Raw genomic sequence first — 24967 nt, 5'->3', positions numbered from 1 at the left:
TGCTCTGCTAAAAACAGTGACAAAAGACAACGGTATCAGTCTCATTAGTTCATGGGTAACAGCTGGTTGAGCAAACAAAGGATGAACTTACAGCTTGAATCAGGAGTAAATAGTGAATTCCAGCAGCGTGACCAGGCAGGACAGGTCTCCCTCTCTCTCATACACAGGCCTTGTATGCTGCAGCATGTGATGCTTTAAACCCATCTGAGCCGTGTTTGTCCCACAGCAGCTTCTTTTTCGCCTCAACGCAATCGTTTACGTTCGTGACACTACAGCTCATGCCTCATTTCCGCTGTCGAGACTTCATGACTTGAAGCTGACCGCTTGCGAAAGACTGAGTTACTGTCAAACGCCTCACACACGCGCGCCTCTGTCCTGTGTTTACATGAGCATCAGCTGATTTCACACAGCGGAAGTGTCGACTCCAACCACCGCGACCTTTCAGCGTAAAAGACCATATTTCATTCTTATATGGAAAAGATATAGACAAAAACTGCTTATCAACACACAATATTACAAATAAAGTTCAATTGAAATGCTAATCAAAATGTTGTTCAATAAATACCCTAAAACTACCCAGAAAAAAATCACTATGGGCCACGACATTTGTTTACATCTTCATTAACCCGGAAGTGCTCTATGCTAACGTGCTAGTTGCTGTCAATTTAGTCAACACTGCACAAGCTGGTTGATAACATGTGTTTCACGTGTCCGCTTTCTAATGATTCTTGTTTTATCGAGTGTAGTATTTAAAAAGTCACTTATAAAACAGCGATATAGTGAAAATAAATGGCTGACAACACAAACCAGGGGAGTGAAGAAGACCTACAGACTCAAGTAAGAAGATCCACACACTTGCCTTTCTTTCTCCCAAAACTCAGGAAGATTACTCATTCACACTCATAAGCATAAACAATAGATTTGATTTAAAAAAAAGAAAATGGAATAAAAACATAACAAAACAGAAGACTTCATTATACTCAAAAAGCAGGTGTTGCTGCTGCCAAGAGGCTGACAATTATTGAGATAGAACAAAGTTTAGATGGTTTTAATTTAATTGTCTAGCCCAACTCCAAGTTTTTTTTTTGATTATGTGATGTCCCTGATGTAGTTTCCTCTTAAAATGTGGAAGAGCATTCACAAAGACAGTCACAAAGTCCAAAATACAGTGAAAAGTTTTACCTTTATTCAAAGGTAAAGATAAATAGCAAATAACAAAGCACACAATAAATAATATGATTAAACAAAAGTATGAATACAGAGCATAGTGTAGCATTTAGATGACAATGGATTTGAGATTAAAGGTGTGTTATTTGGCAATATTTTCACATTAACATAACAGTATCATTGGCTATGATCTCTCAAATATTATGTTAGTAATATATGGGAATCATATTGTGGGCAGTGACAGCTCTGCCCTCTACAGCTGTCAGCTCTCTGTGTGTGGTTCTACAGAACTGCTCTTCTGTCATTGCCTTTTTGCAGCACTGCCCTGTTGTAAGCTACGGGGGGCATGTCAGGCAAATAGACTGTAATGACAGGTGGTAATGTCAGGTGTATTGAACAGCAGGTAATATGAAGGGTTTGACGTATCGTTCAGATGTCACTGATAGCTGAACCACACTGATATATGGGGGCTAAAATGTTGAAAGTTGTTGTGCAGCTCAAACAAAGTGCCTTTTCTCAGATTTCCAGAGAGAGACATGAAATAAAATGTAATTATCTTACTCTGTTCTGTCCAAGCGTCGAGGGAGACATTCTTGAAATGTGCAGAATGTCCCAGAGGTGTTGGGTTCATTAACACTTGATGTCTGAATCTCAGCAGGTGTTACACTGTGTTCAAAGGCTGTACGACGACACGTTTTACAATCAAATCAGCAGCACCAAACAAAGGACTGACATTAATTAGCAGCACTGAAGGGACACCCTGTCAAAAATGTGGAAATACAGAGCTGCTGCGCATAAATCAGAGCCCACCATTGCTCTTTTAGCTTTAGTAGATTTAGATTATCATAATATTGATATAATAATAAAATTAGCATTCACAGAGACTTTATGAATGTGGTTTAAAAGTTTGACTTAATAATAATCAAAGTGACATTATAATAAACATGACCTTTATCTAACCAGGAAACACCCACTGAGATTCAGGATTTTTCAGGGGAGTCCTGGCCCCACAGGGAAAATTTGTATCCCTTGTTTTTGTGGAAAGGAGAATTTAGGGGAAACCTACGCAGACACAGGAATGATAAACCCCACACTGAAAGGCCCCACCGACATCAAAATCATGCATTTATCAGGCATGTGCATAAGTGCACTTTGCACTTTTTTTGGCACTTTGGTGCCATCAGTCTGTGACTGAATGTGCTGTTGTTGATAAGATCCAGGGCATGCACTTTATATAGATATGTTTATACAGTACCTTAGTCTGTAGCCCTGATTAAGTTCTCATTCCTTCTTTGTATAAAGCATTTTTACAGTACCTTCAATGAATGGAAATGTAATTGTTTCCCTGATAAAACTCATTTGTGTCGAATTAGCGGGTTTGACTTTGACAACAGTGTCTGTCTCTTTCAGATCGAGGAGGTGGAGGCTCTGTCTTCCATATACGGTGATGAATGGTGTGTCATTGATGAAGCCTCCAGGATATTTTGCATCAAAATTTCAGATAACATAGAGCGGCCCAAATTGACTGCATGTCTTCAGGTAGAGAGATACAGTCTATTCCGTCACATAACTTAGTATCTTATCACTGTTGTTTTTATATTGATCAGATAATTCTCCCAGCGGACTATCCCAGCACTGCGCCTCCCATCTACCAAATCAAGTGCGTCTATTTGCCTTTCAAATTTAATCTTGTTGCTGTCGGTCGAATTGATAAAACAACATCTCAGTCAAAAACCCACTCGTGGTCCTGCTCAATAACCCTCTGTTTGTTCTCGGCTTTTGTAGTGCGGCGTGGTTGCGGGGAGCTGAGAGGGCCAAATTGGCAAACAGCCTGGAAGACCTCTATGTGTGAGTGCTGCTCATCATTTCTGACTTCACAAGGATGCTCTGTTGGATAATATCATCAGGCCAAACAACAAAAGCTTTTCACTATTGTGTTTTGTGTGTGGACAGAGGAGTCAGTGTCTCAAAAACATTTAAATTTCTACATTTCAACAGGCAGCACACCGGGGAGAGCATCCTGTACCTGTGGGTGGAAAACGTCCGAGAATTCCTTGTTGAGAAATCCCAGAGCGGAGAGGCAGGTGAGGTGTGAAAAATGAAAGTCATGCTTGAGGGCCACACAGACACTGGGAATTTATCAATCTTTTTGACATTCTTTTATACTCAGACACGGAAGGACACTCTTGATGCCCCCGTTGGCTTAAAACAATAGTTTCGTCTTTAGGACAAATGGGCATAATCCGTCACATTCATTACTTCTCTTGACTGAGGTGCTGTCCTGGAAGAAGAGTTGTGGCTTTCTTCTGTCACACTTTTCATTTGTTGGGTCGACACAGAAAACTCTTTAGAAAAATGATTTGTAATATTAGTGTGACAAGAGTAATATGCCGCTCTTGCCAGTAAGGCACTTGCAAATAATGAACAGTAGAGGATTCAATGGGCGCCAGTAGCCTCGTACGTTTGAGAGGTGTGTGTGGTCACAATTTGCGGGTTTGTAGGTTTCGGGTCCTTGAAAGAGACGAGAATGTGTTTAAAGGGACATTTCAGGATTTGTAACATAGGGCCTCATTTCCTAGTTATCCAGAGTATTGCTGTTATTTTTTTTTTAAATTCATGCAGTCCTTATATTTGAAGAGCTTAATGGTGCTAGGCTAATGCTAGGCTAGCGCAGGTCTATGGTAGCTAGTAGCCTACATTAAAAACCTCTTCAAAATCATCAGGTAGTCCTCCAAACGTTGCCATATCTGATTTGTAGAAAGCTCCTTTGTGAATTCCACGTGTAGTAATGCCGGCTGCAGGTAAACAAACTACTGTAGATCCGGTAAACTAGCAGATCACTCCGCCGCTGCGTAGGACCAGGAAGCTGATGCTGCTCAAATATAAATTATTTTAAATGCAAAATGGTTATATTTAAATTATTCAGTCAACACAGACATTTATGTTGGTAGTCTGTTGTTATAAGTGATTTGCCTCAGGTGCACTGTGCTTGGGTCAGACTGTTTTTAATGCAGGCTACTAGTTACCATAGACGTGCGCTAGCCTAAACTCTTCAAATATAAGGACTGCATGAATGAAAAAAAAAAAGAAATCTCTCCAGAAATCAACAACACTCTGGATAACTAGGAAATGAGGATGTAAAAAATCCCAAAACATCTCTTTAATGTTGTAACCAACTTGTCCTTCACTATCACACTTCATGGTATCTCTTTGGAATTTAAAGATGTTCTTCCATTAGCAACACGATCATGATTTGGTCCGTCTAAGGTGAGATAAGCTCAAAAGCCCGTGGGACATAATAAAAACCTTTTTGTGCTGAACTTTGAGCGACTGCGCCGAATTAAGATCTATATCTACGTAATGCTTTCTTTTGGCGAGGCACCTCCTTCTAAGTGTGGAACAAAGCAGACACCTAAGACACCAAAATTTCGATTATTTTTTTTTTGCTCATTGTTGCCGTGAACCAGGAAAGAGGGGTTTCAAGGCTGTTTTGCGGCTGGACCTTGCTGTGTACTCACCAATTTAGGCACATATTTTTTTCTTTGAGCTGCAAATTAGATATTCCTCTGTGTTGTTGTTGTCTGGCACTTTTTGTGAGCTCTGCCGCAATTCATGTGGTAATAGTTAAGCACTGAAAAGTAGCATCATTGTATCGTTATTCATATCTTTCAAATAACACAGGCATCTGGGGGGGGAGAGGAGAGGGAGACAGGACGTGATAAGCAAAAAGATGCACATTTCGGCTAACAGGAAATGAGAAATGCCTAAACACGACGGAGAGGGCGAAGGAGTAAAAGGAGATAATGGCTCTGATGATGAAGTTTTTGATGAATGAGAGCTGACAGGAAGAGCAGATGTTTGTTCAGTCTCCACGTAAATTCACATAAATGCATTGGTTTTATAAAGTGAATTTATCTGAGCATAAACAACCGACATTATCTGTGAAAAACCACCAGGACGTCATTAATATATATATGGCTGATTATCCATTATATTCACCCACCTGCCTTTGTGCCACTGGGCTTTTCCCCCTCTCTTTTATTTCCATATAAAGTGCGAGGCTCTGTTTTTTGTAACTGCTGCCTCTCACAGGGGCACTTAACCAGAGGGTGAAAATAGCCCTTTGTCTAATGAGCAAATAACTAAAGCCTGCTAAAAGCGCATCCAGCTGCACGGGAAATGATTTTGCTTTTGCCTGTGTCAAAAATTCAAAAGAAAAAAAAATGTGTTGTGATATTGACTCATAGCAAGCTTTTTAAAGGGACTGGCAAAGGATTTTTGTAAAATTGATTTCTGGGTTGTTTAATTTATTGTATAAACACATTTAAACATAGATGACAACAGAATTGCGCAGTCGAAATCGGGAGATCGATGTCAGAGATGAGAGCAACATCCGGGTACTTTTTATGGCCCCTTTAGGGTGCGAGAACCCCATTTTCACTTAATGGCGGTACACACAAAATCTCTCCTCTTTTTATTAGGTACAAGATGTTCCAAGTCAGTGATCAGAACCACAGGAAAAAGGCAAGTCTTACTCACAAACACATCAGTTCACTAACAGTGGACGAACAGGGGATATACTGTAGTTGTTTCTCCCGTCTGTCAAGGGTTATGGGGGAACAGCTTCAGTGTATCATGCCCTTTGTGACTATCGGTGAATATTCAACCTGATTAAATGTGCTCCATTACGCCTTATTTATGATTCACTGTCTTAAAATGTAGATACATGTTGGCAACACGTCGATAAGCTTGTGTTGAAGTTACGATTGAGCTAATATTTTGTTCTTACAATCTAGAAAACATCAACGTGTGCTGCATACATTTTATTTCATGAAAAATAAAAGGACTGTTGCTACAATTACAGAATTAAAGAGCTATAAACTATATTAAAACTATAAACCATCAAACAAAAAAATGGAATTACCTCAATCATCAAATCACTTCCTTTACATCCAATATATCGATTTACATCCATTATATCATAGAATGTTCTTGCAGAGGTAAATTAGACATTCTCCTCTAATCTCTGCTCATTCTGTTTGACAGAAGTGGGCGGTAACTGTCTCAGTGACGTAGAGGTTGCTGCCATCAGTAATTCTGCCGAAGAGATAGATATAGAAAATCAAATTATGTATAAAATACACCAAACAAGAAAACCTAAAAACTTAGACTACTTCCAAGGCACCAGGGCTGCACAAACCATTGCTGACTTATTGCTATTGCAATATCGCAGAGCGGCAGTGCCTCAGGTGGTAGAGTGGGATATTTTCAAGGTTGGTTGTTCGAATCCCGGCTGAAGCATTTGCAGCCAGTCGTTGTGCCCACAAGGGTGACACTTGCCCAGCCAACCTTGTCTATGCATGAATGTTGTGGCAGGTAATGGTGATCAGACGGGCAGATGGTGCAGATTTGCAACTATAGCTTCTGTCAGTCGAGGCCAGGGCAGCTGTGACTACAATAGTAGCTTAACACCACCGATTGAACGGTTAATGACAACAGTGAAGCTCTTTGAGAAACGTATTGTTTTCAATTTGTAAAGTGCAATTTAAGTGTAAGCCATTATTAATATTATTAGCTGACACAATATATATTTGCAAGTATCCGTACAGGTTACAGTTACAATGCTCCGGTAATCTAAAACCCCAAACACAATAAATAAGTAAAGATAGATAGATAGACAGTTTTCATGGCAAAGTTCTTACTTTTTGATACAATACCTGCAGTGTCTAAACCAGAGACCTAAATCTATAAATCTGAAATTATTTATGAGGACAGAAATGAGTGAACAACAAATTGTTGTGGGTCCATTCCTGTGCACGATCACCAGATCCCCAGGTTGTACAAAACACATTATCTTACTTATTTCCCTCCTAATAGTCAAATAAAACCTTTTCCTCTTGAGCAGCCTATCTATTGAAAAAATTACAACCCATAATGAGAGCGATGAGGCAGTGTTTGCATCCTTGAGTTCTCCAACATAGAGAAAGCGTGCATTGGCACAAGAGCAGCTTCTACCTGCAAAGCTAAAATGCAAATTGTCTTCCATACCCTTTGGGCAGGTGACAAAAAACATAACAGATATAGCAGTAGTGAAGCCGCAGAGGACAGAACTGTTGGAGACATACTGTAGGTCGCTTAGCTGTGCCTGTTGTTCTGTGACCACGTAATGAATTTAACACTGGCCCGGGACAGTTGTCAGATTCAGAGGCTGAGAGAAGAATAAACTGCAGTGCACTCTAATTTTCCCAGAGCGGTTTATGGAAAATCATATTTCTCACAACCTGTGACATTATTAGGAACGGCACACATTGACGGATCACCTTAATCTTTAGCTAAAACAGGGTAGTTCCCCTGCCTTACCCTCCTTATGATAGATGGGCCTTTTGACAACATAATAAGATCTGTTGGGGAGGTTCTCTGACACTACAGTCTTTACAGCTCATGATTAAAGGGGCTGGATGCAATTTAGCCATTTTATACTCACTACTGCCACCTCAGGTCATACGTGTAACTGCACCTTCTATATTAAGCTCGTGCATGACGGCGCTTCGGACCCGAAAAGACACCTTTTTGAGTGACAGTGCAGGATTTTATAGGCAGCTGTGGTGAATACACTGCGTTTCAAATTATTATGCAAATGACATTTTTCTAAGATTTTCTAAATCGTCAACTCAAATGAGAGTCAGCATAATTTTCAAGTCTTTAACTGGTAGAGGATCATTTAAATGTGGTGGAAAAAATTTCCTAGTGATAACAGTATTGTTTTCAAAAATAAATATAGTAAAAACCTCAAAATCCACTGTTCCAAATTATTATGCAACTCATCGTTTCAATACATTTTAAAGCTCGTAATTAACTGAAAATGGTCATTTGTTGTATTTGTAGCATTAGGAGGTCATATTTACTGAAATCAAACGTTAGGCTATTTCAATCAAAAAAAATATTAACAGGTCAAGCTTCAAAATTCTTAAATCCATTAAAATTGTGAGTTTTTGGACAGTTTCTGCTTTCTTTGCAGGATGTTAGAATAGCCTCCCAGAGCTGCCGTTTGGATGAAAACTGCCTCCCACCCTCATAGAAGTTTTTTTTGTTGAGGCTCCAAAGGTTCTCAATAGGGTTGAAGTCAGGGGAGGAGGAGGTCCACATCATGAGTTTCTCTCCTTTTATGCCCATAGCAGCCAGTGATGCAGAGGTATTCTTTACAGTATGACATGGTGCGTTGTCATGCATGAAGAGGATTTTGTTGGGGAAAGCAGGGCTCTTCTTTTTGTAGCATAGAAGACAGTGGTCAGTCGGAAACTCCACATATTTTTCTAAGGTCATTTTCACACCTTCAGGGAGCCTAAAAGGGCCTAAAAGGGCCGACCAGCTCTCTCCCCATGACTCTGGCCCAAAACATGACTCCGCCACCTCTTTACTGACGTCACAGCCTTGTTGGGACATTGTGGCCATTCACCAACTATCCACTACTCCATTGATTTGACCATCCAGGGCTACACGGCCTCATCAGTGAACAAGACTGTTTGAAAATGAGTCCTCATGTATTTTTGAGCCACTGCAGCCGTTTCTGTTCATCAGCATTCAATTAACGGTTTAGGGGAGGCCCGGATAGAAGGTTTATGCACAACTGCAGCCTCTGGAGGGTCCTACACCTTGATGTTCGGGAGACTCGAGAGGCACCAGCAGCTTCAAATACCTGTATGCTGCTTTGTGGCAGCTGTTCTCCTAATCTGATGTGTTTGTCTGGCAGAAACCGTCCATATTGTGCCATTATCTGCGCAAAACGGAGTATGCTCTGAATCATCCACAAATCTCTTATCTGTATAATGATTACACTTAATCTTTCATGAAATATCGAAGGTTTTCATACCTAGACCAAGGCATTCAACTATTTCACGCTTTTCATCAGCAGACAGACGCTTTTTCTTTCCCACATTACTTGAAAATGATGATCTGCATAATAAAGTGGAACACCCTTTTCAGCAGTTTTTCCCTTAACTGGGCTTAACCTGAAAACTAATTATCCCAGGTCTCTGAGATTAATGTCAGTGATTCATAGAGCCCAAGACACGATAACATCCATGAGTTTCATTATTATTGTTTTTTTTTTTACCTTTTTGACACAAAAATCCAATTTGCATAATAATTTGGAACGCAATGTATGTCTGGGCTCATTCTACGCCTTAGGACATTGTTGAAACATGTAGGGAGAGGAAAATACTTAATTTTAACATTTTTAAACTCTGTATAGTCCCTTTAAAGCTGCCTTCATCAATGCCTTTTGGAATTTTTTTCATCAGTAGGTGGAGTCGTGAACTCTGCTCTGCTCCACCACCACCCCCCTCCCCTCACCTGGCTTTCCCCGGTCACCTACGCCCCTCACTCCCCTCCACACTGTTTAGACCACACCTGCTCGGATTGCATTCAATGACCTATGGAAATCTCATTAATCGTGTGTGAATCACAAATTCATCAGCATAAATAAGATATGTACAAAGTAAATATTCTGAGATTTACATTTATTTGCTAAACTGTAACTTTCATGATAGTCTATCACTTCTTTATGGGCATTTAGAACATAATAATTCCATTTAGAACTAAGTTTACAGTGCAGTACTTTACCCCCGCAACCCTTGAACGCCTCAGCCACCTGGCGCTGCTTTGCTTTGTGAGGAAAAAAAAGAAGGAAAAAGACCTGACAGCTCCTGTAGATATTGGATTAATGAACAAACAAATGCAGGTCGCTCAGATGCTTGTCAGTTCACGATCTTTTTGTAAACTGCTTCGAAAGTTTGCGATCTCTTGTTCATGTGTTTATGTTTACATTTTGCGGGGGGGCATGCCGGGGCTAGGGGTGTGTTGGGGGTGTGCTGTGAGGTGAGGGCATGGATCTATTGTAAGAAACGGGTGAGGGAGGTGCGAGGTGCAGCGCCGGTCTCCTTCTGCTGTATGCGAGTGTGGCGCATAAGGCGGCGCATCTAGAGGCGCTTTGTAATGCATCGGTGCCGGACCGGCAAAATGGGATCGCTTAGAGTAGCTTTAAGTTATGTTTGAGTCTTACTTCTTTGTTTTATGTTTTCTTGGTTTTGTAGGGCTTGACTACAGGTAGCCACACATAAAGTTTACATACATTAGGTCTTCTTCCAAATGCTTTGGTGTGCTAAGCCATTGCAAAACAAACAAGCAAACAAAGAACCCTTTTTGACTGTGTTTAGTTGAGGATTAGACAGTAAAATTTGTGGCTTTTAAATGTGCGCTGCTTCTTGAAACTTAAAAAGTCATCATGATACTTCCAAAATCTATCTAGCTATCCAAGAGTGCCTGCGTATTGGTCTGTTTTGAAATAGTTCTCTGATAGCCCTGTGTTTCCTGGGATGATACATTTTACATGCTGTGAACACTCTGAAAATCACTGCTTTCCTCCGAGGGCCTGTGAGTGCATCTCTGCAGATTCTGGCATCATCTTTTTTACTCCTGCCCAAGCGTCCGGTCATGCTCTGTGGCCTGGGATTCAGACGGTTGGAGCTGGCCTGCCGTTGATTCCGGTTGCGGTCCGAGGAGGGTAAACGGAAAGAGAAACTGCCTTTGAAAGCCGGTTCACTTGTGGGGCACAGATGGCTGCCGCTTCTGTCACAAAGACGAGTCGAAAAAGTGTCTGAATGACTGCAGTGACTAAAGCAACGCCCACATTTGCATCAGAGAAGAAGTTGAGAAGAGGGGAGGAAATGGGACAGCGGAGCGTGTTTGAAGGGTATTTAGATGGTGTGTATAGGGTCATTTAGGGCTTTTGGCTGAGTACTGCTGAACTTCTGCGTCACAAGTTGATCATTACCGGAATATACAAAGTTGAGTCCTCCCTCTGCGTTAGTTTTTAAGCCATGTTTCAAAGTGGATTGACCTGATCTGAGGGATAATGTTTGTCGGATGTGCTCTGTGGTTCATAAAAGGCCCACAATTGACTCTGTGCATAACTTCAAATCATAACATTCCTGTTTCAATCCAGCTCACCAAAATGAAAGCACCATCTTATTCATTAGTTCAACTTTCATTCGGCCTAACCACTAACAGACAAAACACTTAAAATGTGTGTATTTAATTATGTAAGGATTAATGCACGACGTGGTGTTCATTATCAGAAATAACTGGATGACGCGGAGGTTTGCTTCCGCGGAGTCTAGTTATTCTGATAATGGACACCATGTTGTGCATTAATCCCTTTATACCATGTTCCTGCGAACTGAAACTGTTCACTAGGGCCTGTTTGCTTACTAGTTCCAGCTCAATTGTTTATTGTTACTATGGAAACAGCTGCAGTGGCGTTGTATTGTTAAAGAGGGGGTATTGTGCTTTTTTCAATCACATAGCACCAGTCTATAGCACACTGCAATGATGACGAAACCTTCTGTTGGTCTGTAAATGCAGTAAATTAGAATAACCTTGTATAAAATTGCTCTTTCAAAATGGCTGTAGCGAATGTCTTGAAATAGGCCCCTGTCTCTTTAAGAACCTCTGACCCTTTCAGACACACCCCCTCCACACGCTGTCTGTGGCATCAGTGGGGAGGGGGTTCTGCTGAGGAGCAGTGGTTGGTTACTCGGCTGGTGATGAAAGGTCGGAGGCGTCTCCAGGAGGTGGGGGCGTTCCTAGGAGGACTCGGGCAAACTTATCCCCAAAATGGCTGCCATCAGAGTTTTTACAGATTTCTCAAAAATACATGAATGTGCCAAGGCAACACTTCAGGCATGTTTTTAATGAGGGAATGACATGATGTAAAGTTTGAAAAAGTCGATTTTGCATAATACCCCCCTTTAAGTGGTGACGTCACAGCTCTACTTCCGGGTTGACAGATGTGTGAGAAACTACAAAAAAACTCTTTAATACCGCAATCAATATTTCTGAAACTCAACAGAGAGTTACTGAACATACTTATTTACAAGGACCATTGGCCAAAATGCTGTACCTACTGCTATAAAAGTAATATTTACCAAAATTGGTACATCCGGGTTAGCGGAGAAAAATGCCAACGGCGCAGCAGCTACGCTAACCCCGGATGTACCGACTTAAAGTAAATATTACTTTTCTAGCAGTAGGTGCGGCATTTTTGGCTAATGAGTCTGAGAATAAGTAGGTTCAGTAACTCTCTGTTGAGTTTCAGAAATATTGATGGTTGTTTTAAAGAGTTTATTATGTTTTTTTTCTCGCATATTTGCCGGTTTGCTAGGACCCGGAAGCGGAAGTCGTGACAGTTATCAAACGTATAGAACGTGACAAAACTTTTATTTATCTGTTGCCGGGCTAGGTGTACATTATCACTTTTTAACGGACACCCCCCTAGCCAATCAGAATCGAGTATTCACCCAGATCATGGAATAAATTCTTGTAATGTTGCAAGTACCTGCTGAACTAATCAATGAGACGAGCTGTGTGCTTTTATTTTGGTGTGCTGGATTGAAACAGGAAGTCACTACTTGGGCGGTGTTGTTATGATTTGAAGTTATGCACAGTCAATTGAAATTCTGATAGTGATCATTTTGTCGCCTATAATATTTCCCCATAATTTTGTCAAAGTAATGTTTTTTCTGACTAACATGACACTAAAACTAAATGAACCTCTTTTGTCCAGTTCAGCTTTATGCAAATCTGGAAACTTCTTAACTGGAGTTTACAGCCTATAGACCAGTGTAACGCCTCATTTGAAAGCCAAGACCATTGATCATTGTGTTTTTATTGTGTTTTATTTGCTTTTTGTGTCATCTGTTTAATCGCATTTTTGTCGCCTGTTCTGCTGCGTTTTTTTTTTTTTTGGTTGTTGATTTTTTTTAGCCCATTCTGTGTTTTCATCCTCATTTATGTCTTGTTTTTGTCGCTACTTTAACATTTTTTTCAAGAAGCTTTTAGATTTGGGTAAGGTCGAAACTGGAGAAAATGTGCTCGATTCAGGCGGAAGTTGAGATGTATGAAGTACTTCATGATGACTGAAACTATGTCCAGATATTTTCATCGGTTTTAAAAGACAAAATGAAAAAGAAACTACACGCCTGAACTTCCAGTGACACAGTTTGAAAGAGCCTCATATCATTTAGATTCAATGCCTAATGAACAGGTTTGATCTTTTCTTTCCACGTGGAAGAAGTTCCTTGAAGCAGTGGCCCTTGATTAAACAGAATTATATATATAAAAAACTGTTGTCAGAAGAAAAAGGTCATATGCTCTAATCTTTCATTGGACCACTATTAGCTTTGACGCACGCTGTAGCATTGTTTTAATATTCTTCTGCAATAGTGATGCTGAACCTAGACCTGAGCACCTGCAGCAACCCATGCAAAGCAAAACATACAAACAAATCTTACATCTTCTACCTTTAAATGTTATAAAAATATTCATCACAGTCAAACTCATTTCTCTTTTTTCTGCTACTGTCTGTATTGGGGGCTTTCACCTCTAACCAACCCAAATTAACCTTAGAAAGAGACATTTTTGACCAGCACCAAATAGATAGTTTTTATCCCTCAGTCCAATCTTAGAATCAATACCAATGACGGATTTAAGCGTCTCTTTGCCTCTCTCTGCTCCGTTTTTTTCCTGCTGCATCTTCATTCATCTTGAAGCAGTCAAGGCTCCAGCAATAGACATCATCTATTATGGATGTTTGCCCTGCTGTAATAGGTCGTAAGAGCGCTGTAGTGTCAGTAAAGGTCATCGGCAGTTAATTTGGCAGTAAGCATCTCAGCGGGTGTGGCTTTTAATGTCAAGGTGTAAAGTCTTCGTGGGGTCTGGGAAATGATCTCTTCCACACAAGACATGTCCATTCACTTCACAGAATTTTTATACAAGCTGGAAACTACGTTGGAACGTTTATTACGGATTTTATTTGGCCAAAGGTGTTTTTTATCGAAAGATATATCAGGAAGTTGGATTGAAAGCGGGGAGAGACCAGGAGACCAGACCAATGAAACTCAGAGCTTTATTTGTATTTATTTATTTGTTTATTTGGTCAGTGCAGTGCATGTTAATAAACATACATGGATAGTACGTGCATGTAAACATGCCACACATGATTTTAGCCTTTGGATAATTGCAATCCGTTGTCCCCCACTCGCACTCTCAAACACATTGTCATACATCCTGGCCTATTATACCTATATACAGGGGAAACTGGAGTACTCGGAGGAAACCTACGTAGACACATGGAGAACAAGCAAACTCCACACAGAAAGGCCCCGTCCCAGGTGGGAATCGAACCTTCTAGCTGTGAGGCATGAGCGCAAACCGCCGTAACAACATATGAGTTCTAAACACTATATAACCTAATTCTGGTACTTGTATACTACAATATACTCCTAATACAGTATTATTTAAAACAGAGGTCCCCAACTTTAGAGTCGTGGTCTGTCCAGGGCTGGGCCACCCAAGCCCGCACATGCTCTCTCTGAACCTGACAAAGACTGTTTATATTTCTTTTACCTGGAATTTGATTTACAGAATCAGTGCAGCCGTGAGTTTACCATGCCTTCACGCACACATCATTCATCCTGGCCTATTGTACATGTTTTTAGTGGTAGGGGAAACTGGAGTACCCGGAGTAACCTACGCAGACACGGGAGAACGTGCAAGCTCCACACATAAAAAATATCTTGTACATTTCCCTGCCGCCTCATTCAGCATTTACAATATTTTTTAAGTTCTAAAAGGACAGCAAAATGCTGACTTTACCCCACTGTGAGTTAAACACTGTCCTGAGAGAAAGAGATGCTGCCCCCTTCTCCCCTGAAACCACCCCCACCCGGGCTACAGAAAAACAGAAATAAAACTATGAAAACTCATTTAAAAAGTTTAATTGACCTATTTTACTTGATTAGATTAAGTTTGAACAAAATGCCAAAGTAAAATGTCATTACAATTCCAGACTTTGGAGATAAGTTGAGATATTGTTGTGACGTGATGCTTTTTTGGTTTAAAGCATCTCTATGCTCAAACACCCACTGCTCCTTTTGATCATCCTCTGTCATGAGTGAGTGACAAGTACAAAAAACTATCACCGGGACCTGGAAACTCTCAAAGAAAGAAGTTAGCCATTGATTCTTCCTAAAGGCGTCCAAGGAAATTGAGATGTCACCTTTACTTGGTATGCGCAGCCTGGACTGTGGTATTTTCAGAATAGTTAAATGCATCCCTTCACGCTGCCCCTATATCTGCGGGCAGAACCACGAGAGGCCAGATAAGGCTGTTTGTTTTTAATTGCAAAATAATTAAGATGCTGCCCTAGATATTCCCTCATTACTCTGTTTACTTCTTATCATTTACAGAGGACCACCAGGTTGACAATGCCAACATACAGACGGAAGAGGAAGTGATGGAGGACGCGGACGACTTGCCTGACTTCAGCACTCTTAAACTGACAGAAAACGCACACCTTTTTATGGACCATTTGGAGGGTACTGCCTGTTCAATGAGCCTCCGTACAATTATATACGTCGGGCATAGCTGTTTGTGAATATATTAAACCTACAATTTCATTATCCAGACGACGAGATGCCGGCAATAAAACACGGTAATGCCATCACGGACCGACGAAGCACTTTCCAGCCGCATTTAGCCCCTGTGGTGACACCACGTCAGGTACGACACGTTTCACCGCTCAATATGCTTTCAAAAGTAAATGGCTCTATAGAGAGGCCGGCCTTCCTATTAGCGCTGCATCGAGGAATGTCTCATTTACAATATAAATGAATTGCAAAGCTGTAGTTTTAATATCAACGGATAACTCAGTTTGATATCTGGCAATTTTTGCAATTTGCTGTGTTCAACCGACACCATAATTTAAGAGAATCTTTCATTCAGATTTCCATGAAGCTGAGATGTTAGAGATAATAAATGTCAGGACCTTTCCGCATGAAAAAGCGTTTCTCTGAGAGCACAAATGAGCTGAGGTTAAATTATTTGATCACAATTGCCCCCAAAATGATATATTAGTATTATTCAGATGCACACTGCAGCATTAGTGACCAAATGATGAGATGACAATACCAGGATTCCTCGGGTTCAGTGGTTCAGGGAGCACGAGGCATCACTTACACACATGGATTGGCCACCACAGAGTTCCAGATCTTAACCTCATTGAGAATCTTTGAGATGTGCTGGAGAAGGCTTTGCGCAGTGGTCACGCTCTCCCATCATCAAGGCACGATCTTGGTGAAAGAAATAATGCAACACTGGATAGAAATACATTTTGAGACATAGCAGAAGCTTATCGAAACAATGCCGCAGTGGATGTGGGCTGTAAATAAAGCTAAAGGCGGTGATACATCGCGCTGACCTGCTTGGTCAAATTACCAATGCACATCTTTGTCAGAGGCTTTTATAAAAATATCCCCCCCCCCCCCCCCCCCCCCCCCAAAAAAAAAAGGCAAAACAAAACTTGTACTTGTTTTACTTTTCAAGCTTATAATTTCAGTAGACATCTGGACAGGTGCATAGTGCATTGTTTTAATGTATGGCAATATTTTATTCAGTGAAGAAGATTAACTCGGCAGCTGAATGTAAAAAAGATGAATAAACACATGCAGCCCCACTCGATTATGTAGAAAAACTGTGTATTGTATACGGGAATGTTGTACAGGTGAAACTTGAAAAATTAGAATATCATTAAAAAGTGCATTCATTTCTGTTATTCAACTTAAAGGGACTATACGGAGTTTAAAAATGTCAAAACTAAGTATTTTCATCCCCCTACATGTTCCAGCCATGTCCTGAGCCCAGACCTGTTCACCACAAAAGCCTCTAAAATCCTTCACTGTCACTCAAATAGGTGTTAATTCAGGTCCGAAGTGCCGTCATGCACGACCTTAATAAATAAGCTGCAGTTACGCATAAGACCTGAGGTGGCAGTAGTGAGCATAAAATGACTAACTTGCATCTAGGCCCTTTAAACAGTGAAACTAATATATGATAGACTCATTACATACAAAGTGAGATAGCCTTATGTTATCATGTTGATTATTATGGCTCAGCTTGTAAAAACCCTTAAAAATTACAATATTGTGAAAATGCACTGTAAGCCATAATCATCAAAATTATAACAAACAAAGGCTTGACATATGCCACTGTGCATGTAATGAGTCTATAATATTATTTTCACAGTTTAAGTTGAATTACTTTGGAACGATATTCTAAATTTCCGAGTTTCACCTGTAAGTGGACTAGAGCAAATTTCCAACCTAATCACAAACCAATAATTACCAAGCAACATTTCTAGATTCTTATCTGTATCTGGTTAATGTGTATAAAGTTACAAGCAGCAAGCAAAGACATGAGTAAACTGCAAAAATAATAGGAGTCCAATGTTATGTTGAATATGAATGGATAGGGACCATGATGCAAGCTCATACTCCTGGCATGTGCTGAAATCTTTCACCAAAAGTTGAATCTCAAAAAAGGTGAATCTTGACCTTGAGGCAAAGATATTATCATAATTATTATAATCTTGGGGTTGGGTCGCGGTGACTGCTTAAATTCAGAAGTGTGTCAAGAGAATCTGTGCCAGGGGTCTCGGAGTGCCTCTATTTCTCATCATCTGTCGCTGTTTCCTGAATTTCCAATAGCTTTCTACAACTTTTTCTCTGTTCTATTAAAAGCTTCGAGATCCAATCCACCAAGTACAACTCCGAATGATGCTGGCTAAACAGAAATGCCATGGCGTGAACAGGATTTGTGATGGTGCTGACAACCCCCCCCAAAAAACGGCATAGCTCAGCTGCTTTGGAGCAAAAATCAATTTCTGAAATGTCCTCTGATTGCATTAGGCAGATATTCATGTAAAATCTTTAACAAAAAGCAACGCAGTCGAGATACTTATCGCTTCTATTATTGTGCATGCTGGGATTCTTCTATTTAGTCATGTGCTTTGATGTGCAAGAAAAATGCAGATGAATTTATTCTACTTCTTCAAAGGGTGTTTCAAAAGAGCAGAACCTTCAAAATGACCACTTTTATCACTCATAACGAATGTTCAACTACTGCTAATAAAGTGAAAAGATGTTACAGGGTAATTACTGGGACGAATTACAGAGGCTTTTGCCATTAAGACGTCTTGGAGTTTGGGCGTGCTTTATTTATAATCCGCTCAAAAGGAATCAATAAACTCACTGCATGAGGTAAAGATAGTGCGCGGCTTCAAATGGGAGTGTGTAATTGCCTGAACAAAAATGTGCATTACTCACAGGAGCTTAACGCACATTGAAACAAATAAACTCGTAAAACGTTAGGTTAATCTCTTTCATGTGCGTGTTTTGAGCCGAAGACTCCTATTATGAATCATATCAGAACTCCGCAAATGAGCGTCCTTTCAGCTGGATTCGTTTGGTCTCCAGACGATGGATCGACAAACATTTGCAGAGCCATCCACAGCAGGTGCAAGCTTTTAAGTTGCCTCTGAATTAGTGAAGAGTCGGTGCGTGGGATGAGATTTGTGCCAAAACAGGCCGGCGAGAGTTGCAAAGGTTTTGTGTGAAATGGCACTTGATGCAAAACGCGCTGGATTTCAATTATTTTCATTCTGCTTTTTTTTCTCTCGGGCTTCGCTGTTAATGATCAGCCAGCACTGACCTGCATCCTCGTCTCATTTGCCTCGTGTGCCTTTTTCCAGTAAATGCCCTCATGCTTCTTCCGGGGGACTTTGAACACAGCTAATTTGAAACACTGATAATCGGCAACTAATGTTATAATCCATCATTGTAATTTTGATTAGGGACCAGGCCTGCGAGTTTTATTTCAGAGGTTGACCAGTCAGCATTATTTTTAAATTACTCAATTGACTCTGTGCAAAACTTCAAATGATAACAACGCCGCCCAAAAAGTGACTTCCTGTTTCGATCCAGCATACGAAAATAAAAGCATTAATTAGTTCAGAAGTTCCTCTTCTGGAACCGCCACCTTAACGTGGTGGAGGGGTTTGAGCACCCGAATGATCCTGGGAGCTCTGTTGCCGGGGGCTTCGTGCCCCTGGTAGGGTCTCCCAGGGCAAACAGGTCCTAGGTGACGGGTCAGACAAAGAGCAGAAGCCCCTTATGAGAGACCAACTGGCCCGTTTCATCGTGAGGCCGTCCTTCTGTGGACCCACCACCTGCAGGAGGAGCCATAAGGGGCTGGTGCAATGTGATTTGGGCAACACGGACGGCCCCCACGACCCGGCAACGGACAAGTGGAAGAAGATGGATGGATGGATAGTTCAGCAGTTCATTAGTTCAACTTTCTTTCTGTCTATTAACAGACAAGACACTTGTGTGAAAAAAAAAGTGTGTATTCAATTATATTCTTGTAGTGCCAGTAGCTGATGAACTAATCAATGCGACGAGCTGAGTTATTTCATTTGGGCGTGCTGGATTGAAACAGGACTGAGTCAATTCATCCCCTTACCTTTTTTTTGTTTTTGAAATAAAGCACAAAAACAATTTCAAACTAGACTAGATTAAGGTATAAAATATGCAAACTAAAGTAGGATTACTTTCTTAAAAGGTTTTCACCTCTTGTGGACGCTGTATTTGTGATATTGCCAGTTTACAGGACAGATAACAAATCGGTTATTTAATTATTTATATTACGGTTTTCATTATTGTTACTTATTTTTTATGTGCATCATTGAACGTATTCATTGTCAGACAAAACACTCGCTGACATATAAGAGGGATAAAGGCAAGATAACAAAAAGTCCAAGGCGATCCAGTTTTTAGTGTACAAAGATTAATGCTGTTGGTTTCAAAATGAAAGTCTTTTTCTACAAAACCTGTCAAAACCGACTGGAGCATTGTGGCTTAATGGGTTTTAATAATAGTCATCTGAAAGTCTCTCTGTGCCGCTCTGACAGAGATGAGCATTAAGTAAAGATTTCTTTCTCCTATAAAGGCCACATCTCTGCAGTTAAAGGTCAACAAAGCAGTGAAGGGAGACTCTTGTCAGAAATATCTAACGATTCACCAATATATTCACAAACTATACAATCTAGCCAAACAAGAGCTGTACAGTCCTCTCTCTGTCTCCCTTTTCCACTGTCTTTTTGTATTAGTACATGGATTAGTCTATGACCATTTTCACCGCTCCTTTCTCACTACAGAATGCCCGAGATGTATTTTCTTAGTCTTCCTAGTTTCTGATTCTGTTCAACATCCAGTCCCTTCTCAAACCTTTAAATTCCAACTAATTCCTAATCCTGTTCATCCTCAAGTTGTCACTCTTGTTAAGAACCTGCAGCTCTTGCTCCTGTTTTTCCCATAGTTCCACTCTCTCCAAACTACTCAGCAGGAGCCGGTATTTCCTTTTAAACTAGATATGGGCAAAAATGTGAAACTTGAATTCGCAATGAAGAATATATTGTATTAATAATGTAGTCTGATGCTCAAAGGTATTCGTGTATAAAAGCGCATATAAGATAAAATACAGTATTAAATGTAAAACTTTTTAAATATTGAGGTGGAATTTTAACCAAAAATAACTTCATTACAAACATTTTTTTCGATGGAGATGTGACTTAAAGGAATAGGCCACCGTTTTTATATATTGAGATACTGTATGTTCTTACCTGAGCTTAGACGAGTTGATGCGTACCTATCTGGTCTTTATGCGTGCCCATGGAAGAGCATGGTTGCTTCTTACTTCACCACGTTTGGATCTATAGGTATATGCTGGGAGAGGCCAAATGCTAATAACAACTTTGTTCATTTTGCGTGACTGAGGCACACACAAAGACCAGATAGGTACATATCAACTCGTCTAAGCTCAGGTAAAAACATATCTCAGTATGAAAAAACAGTGGCCTGTACCTTTTAAAGGTACTATGCAGAGTTTAAAAATGTTGAAATAATGTATTTTCCTCCCCCTACATGTTCCAGCCCTCGCCTAGTGTGTAGAATGAGCCCAAACCTGTTCACCACAACTACCTCTAAAATCATGAACTGTCACTCAAAGGTGTTAATTTGGGTCCGAAGTGCCGTCATGCACGACATTCACATATAAGGTGCAGTTACACGTACGACCTGAGATGGCAGTAGTGAGTATAAAATGGCAAATTTGCATCTAGCCCCTTTAATTCAGCAGAATTTGAGGTTTAAAGAGGTTAGGTTCTTCAAATTCAAATCCATTCTCTGATTACCCACTGCAGTAATAGCATTTTGTCGAGCCAGTCATTAGGAGCATGTTTTGTACTGATGGCAACAGTACTATAGTCCAAAATGTTACACTGTGTGCCTTGAAGACAAGATTCAAACTCAATCTTTAGTTGTCCAATTGTGGGTTTCAAAAAGACCTCTTTGTCTCATGTCTTTGGCCTATTAATGACCTTTCCTTAAACTTTTCCTCAAAATCCCAACGGCAGTTTCAAAAGTCATTATACATCTTTTTTGTTCACAGCTCACTATAGTCTTTGCTCAGTTACACTATACTAAGTTTCTTCATATAGGGCTTTGGTACAGGAGGCATTAACATTGTGCTGAGACAGGTTAAATGTGTCAGCACTTTCCCTTACAGAAAGCTATAATGCATGTAAAAACAGGTGAGCGCAGAGAGGGGCCTTGTCGCGATGCCCCTGATATTTCTGCTGTGCCTTGCAGGTTAAAATGGCCCTTGAGAAGCTGTATGAGAACAAGAAGATTGCCAGCGCCACTCACAATATTTACGCATACAGGTCAGTAAAAAGCCGACGCATTCAGTGACGAAAAGTCTGGTTCTATACTGTGGTTTGATGAAATCTATTCAATATCAAGTATGGGTTTAAATGGCTTGAATTGAGAAAGTTTATCTTATTTTGAGCGGTTTTCACTTGATTTTGATGTTTTTCCAAATGGTACCAAGATTACTTTGCTTGTTTGATGACATTTCAGACTGGTTTTCAGATAATCTTGCTTGAGATTGAATCGAGTCAGAAACATCTCAGAACAAGTGAAAAAATCTAGGGATAATGCCCAACTACATCTTAACTTGAACAACTCAAATTGAAATGATTATGCTCCAATTGAGAGCATAATCATTATATCGGAGAAAACACGCAATCTCCACACACAGACGCACGCGCCCCATGGTCTTGTTGTCGAGTCTTGAACCTTCTTGCTGTGAGATGAGATCTCGCACCACAACCTCCACAAGAAATTTTCAGTGCCACCTTTGCACACAGATGCTCTGACCCATCACATCTTCTCGCTCAAATTTTCACGCTTTCTCATTTTTGTTGCTGCTAATGCATCAACTGAGGACACAGTATTATCTTGCTCCCTACATCTCACCAGAGAACAGGGGCATGGAGGGTCCGAGGTCAGACGGTTCAAATTCTTAGTCTTTGTGCAGGAGGAGAGCAAATTAATGCACTGTGGCTATACTGTTATTTTCATTTGTGTTGTAAAGTCTACGGACGAAAGTATTTTACAATGTTGTGCCGGAAAACCAGATCTGTATCAATGGGGAGCTCCATGGCAACGCTCAGAGGGAGGGCCTCACCTTCACCTTAAACTTCCTCAAGAGATCATTTTTTTTCTCATCTCATTACAATCAAAATTAGATTAAAAAAATATATATATATTTAATTCAGTGAAATAGTTTTTTTTGTTTTTCCTTAATTTAAGAATAAAAAACGTGGACAGATTTCTTAAAATTAGTTATTCAAATCAAGGACAAATTTACTAAAAAAAAATCACTGATTTCATGATCACTTTCTGCTGTGTAATGCAGGCCTTGGCCTTGTTTGAGAGTTTAATGCTATTTTTTTTAGTTTATTTTTTACCTCATGCAAATGGCAATGCACAGTCTATTATGGAAAATTACCAATAATTCTCTGTAAAAGCTATTACGTCGAATTACCTTTCTCCCATAAAGCTGGTAAAACACGTCTTGAACGCTTCACAATGTTAACTTAATTCATGGACATATATGGTAATTTATGCACATTTATTGACATCTATGGTTGGGCTTCTTTGCATGAATCGATTACCTGGGTTGTTACTAATGTCTGAAAAACTGTCATGTACTTATGTGTTTTTTTGTTTGTTTGTTTTTTACTTGTTGTATCCAACTAGTTTTCTGTCCAAATATTCTCGCGCTCCTCTGGATTGTTTTATATGATTCAAAAGCATTTTCCTGAAGGACCACCAAGACTTTTTTTTTTTTGCTTTACCCTATTGAAGTTGACACAGCAAATTATTCACCTCTTAGCGCGCACCCATTTAAATATTCTCATTTATTCATGCTTAGAACCTCAGGACTCGTACCCTCTGTGGCAAGATTAACGTAAAAAATAAAAGGCCGTGTCTGTAGGTTGGCCAAAACAAATGCTGCCAAAAATGATGCACGCTAGTTTATATGCAAATACTGATGGAAATGTTAAAATGTGTCCCTATGTCATGTTGATTTAAATCCTTCAGAAAATTTAAACAAGCCTGTGTGCTTTTTATTCCATCTCAAGCCTTGATAGCACCAAGGGAGGCAAGGTTATGAAAATTATCCTTGGTTAGACTGTAAATTACTGCAAACAAGACGGGAATAGATATTCTATGGAAAGCAAAAAAGTAAAGTGGGGGATATCAAGGATATAGTTGCCTTTGAAAGCAGCACAACCCAATTTGCTCAATTTTCAAGCCGTGAAAGTCACAGGGAGTTGAGCATAAATGGTCTGCTGCTGTCTCAAATTGTTTCTATCTCTTATAATACCTGCTGCACATTGTTTATGCAAAATACTTGTATGTTTTGGGTTTGTGTACAGCTTTGTCAGACGAAGAAATATAGCAAAAAAAATCTTGGTCAAAAGTTTCCAAAATGGCGTCAGGAAAAAATCATATTATTAAAAAGTGAGTGGATTAGTTCAACAAAGGCAGGGACCTTACTCTGTGCCAGCCTTGTGTTGTGTCTTGGACGCTGTGTGCCCATTTGTTTAGGTTCTGGTCTAATGAGGTCAAGTTGCTGTTGCGCGGCCCGGGCACTCATTACTCCCAGAGAGATGTTGACATTTAAACCACTTAAAAAACTTGAAGAGGCCGCTGCTGTCGTCATCGAAATGTCTATCAACTCGAAGGCACCAGAGTTTTTACGCGTGATAATAATGTTTCTGAAAGTATTTTAGTGGCACCAAATGGAAAAAATGCCCCTCTATTGATACCTTGTGGGTTTGTTATAAGACGCATAAATAATGATTCCATCCATCCATCTTCTTTGCCCCGACTCAGCTCCCTCTTCACCACAACAGTCCGATACAGCGACCGCATCACTATCGATCTCACGCTCCATCAGTCCCTCACTCCTGAATAGGACCCCGAGATACTTGAACTCCTCCGCTTGAGGCAAGGCCCCCTGCGGACCCACCACCTGCAGAGGGAACCATAGGGGTCGGGTGCAGAGAGGGCTCGACGACCCAGTGCACAGCTTCTGGCTGTTGGGACGTGGAATAATGATTCAAGACATGCAAATATAATGAGCACAGTTTGTCACCTCTTAACTCCCACATGAACTGAACATTTTCTGCCATTTGATGTTTCCAAAATCTAAAAGCTTCTTGAAAATAGCGGCAAAAGTGAGACGTATACCAGGATGAAAACATGACCAAAAAAAGTGACTAAAAATTTACCAAAAAGTCACAATAACGTGACAAAAATGTAACAAAAAATGTACAATAAAGTCACAAAAAAGCAACAAAAACGTGACAAAAAAAGAGTCAAAAGTACGACGAAAAAGTGACGACAACATGAGAAAAATCATTGATCAGTATTGTACGTCTTAACTTTCAAATCAGGCATTACACTGGCCCTAAGGCTGTAAGCTCCAGTCCAGA

General features: G+C 40.2%; 1 protein-coding gene across 1 annotated transcript in view; it reads left to right on the top strand.

Moving 5' to 3' along the window:
• The first annotated feature begins 776 nt into the window (after positions 1–776).
• impact (impact RWD domain protein) overlaps positions 777–24967 on the top strand; it is a 51909-nt gene continuing 27718 nt past the window's right edge. Inside the window, exons 1-8 of the mRNA XM_079575190.1 lie at positions 777–837; positions 2578–2706; positions 2775–2827; positions 2953–3015; positions 3166–3251; positions 15474–15602; positions 15692–15786; positions 21768–21841. Coding sequence (XP_079431316.1) covers positions 790–837; positions 2578–2706; positions 2775–2827; positions 2953–3015; positions 3166–3251; positions 15474–15602; positions 15692–15786; positions 21768–21841 — 677 coding nt within the window. The 5' untranslated portion in view covers positions 777–789. The remainder of the gene's footprint in view (positions 838–2577; positions 2707–2774; positions 2828–2952; positions 3016–3165; positions 3252–15473; positions 15603–15691; positions 15787–21767; positions 21842–24967) is intronic.

This window comes from Gobius niger (assembly GCF_951799975.1).
Source record: "Gobius niger genome assembly, chromosome: 17".
NCBI lineage: Eukaryota > Metazoa > Chordata > Actinopteri > Gobiiformes > Gobiidae > Gobius > Gobius niger.
Note: the sequence above shows the minus strand (reverse complement) of the source record. Positions and strands in the feature narration are given on the sequence as shown.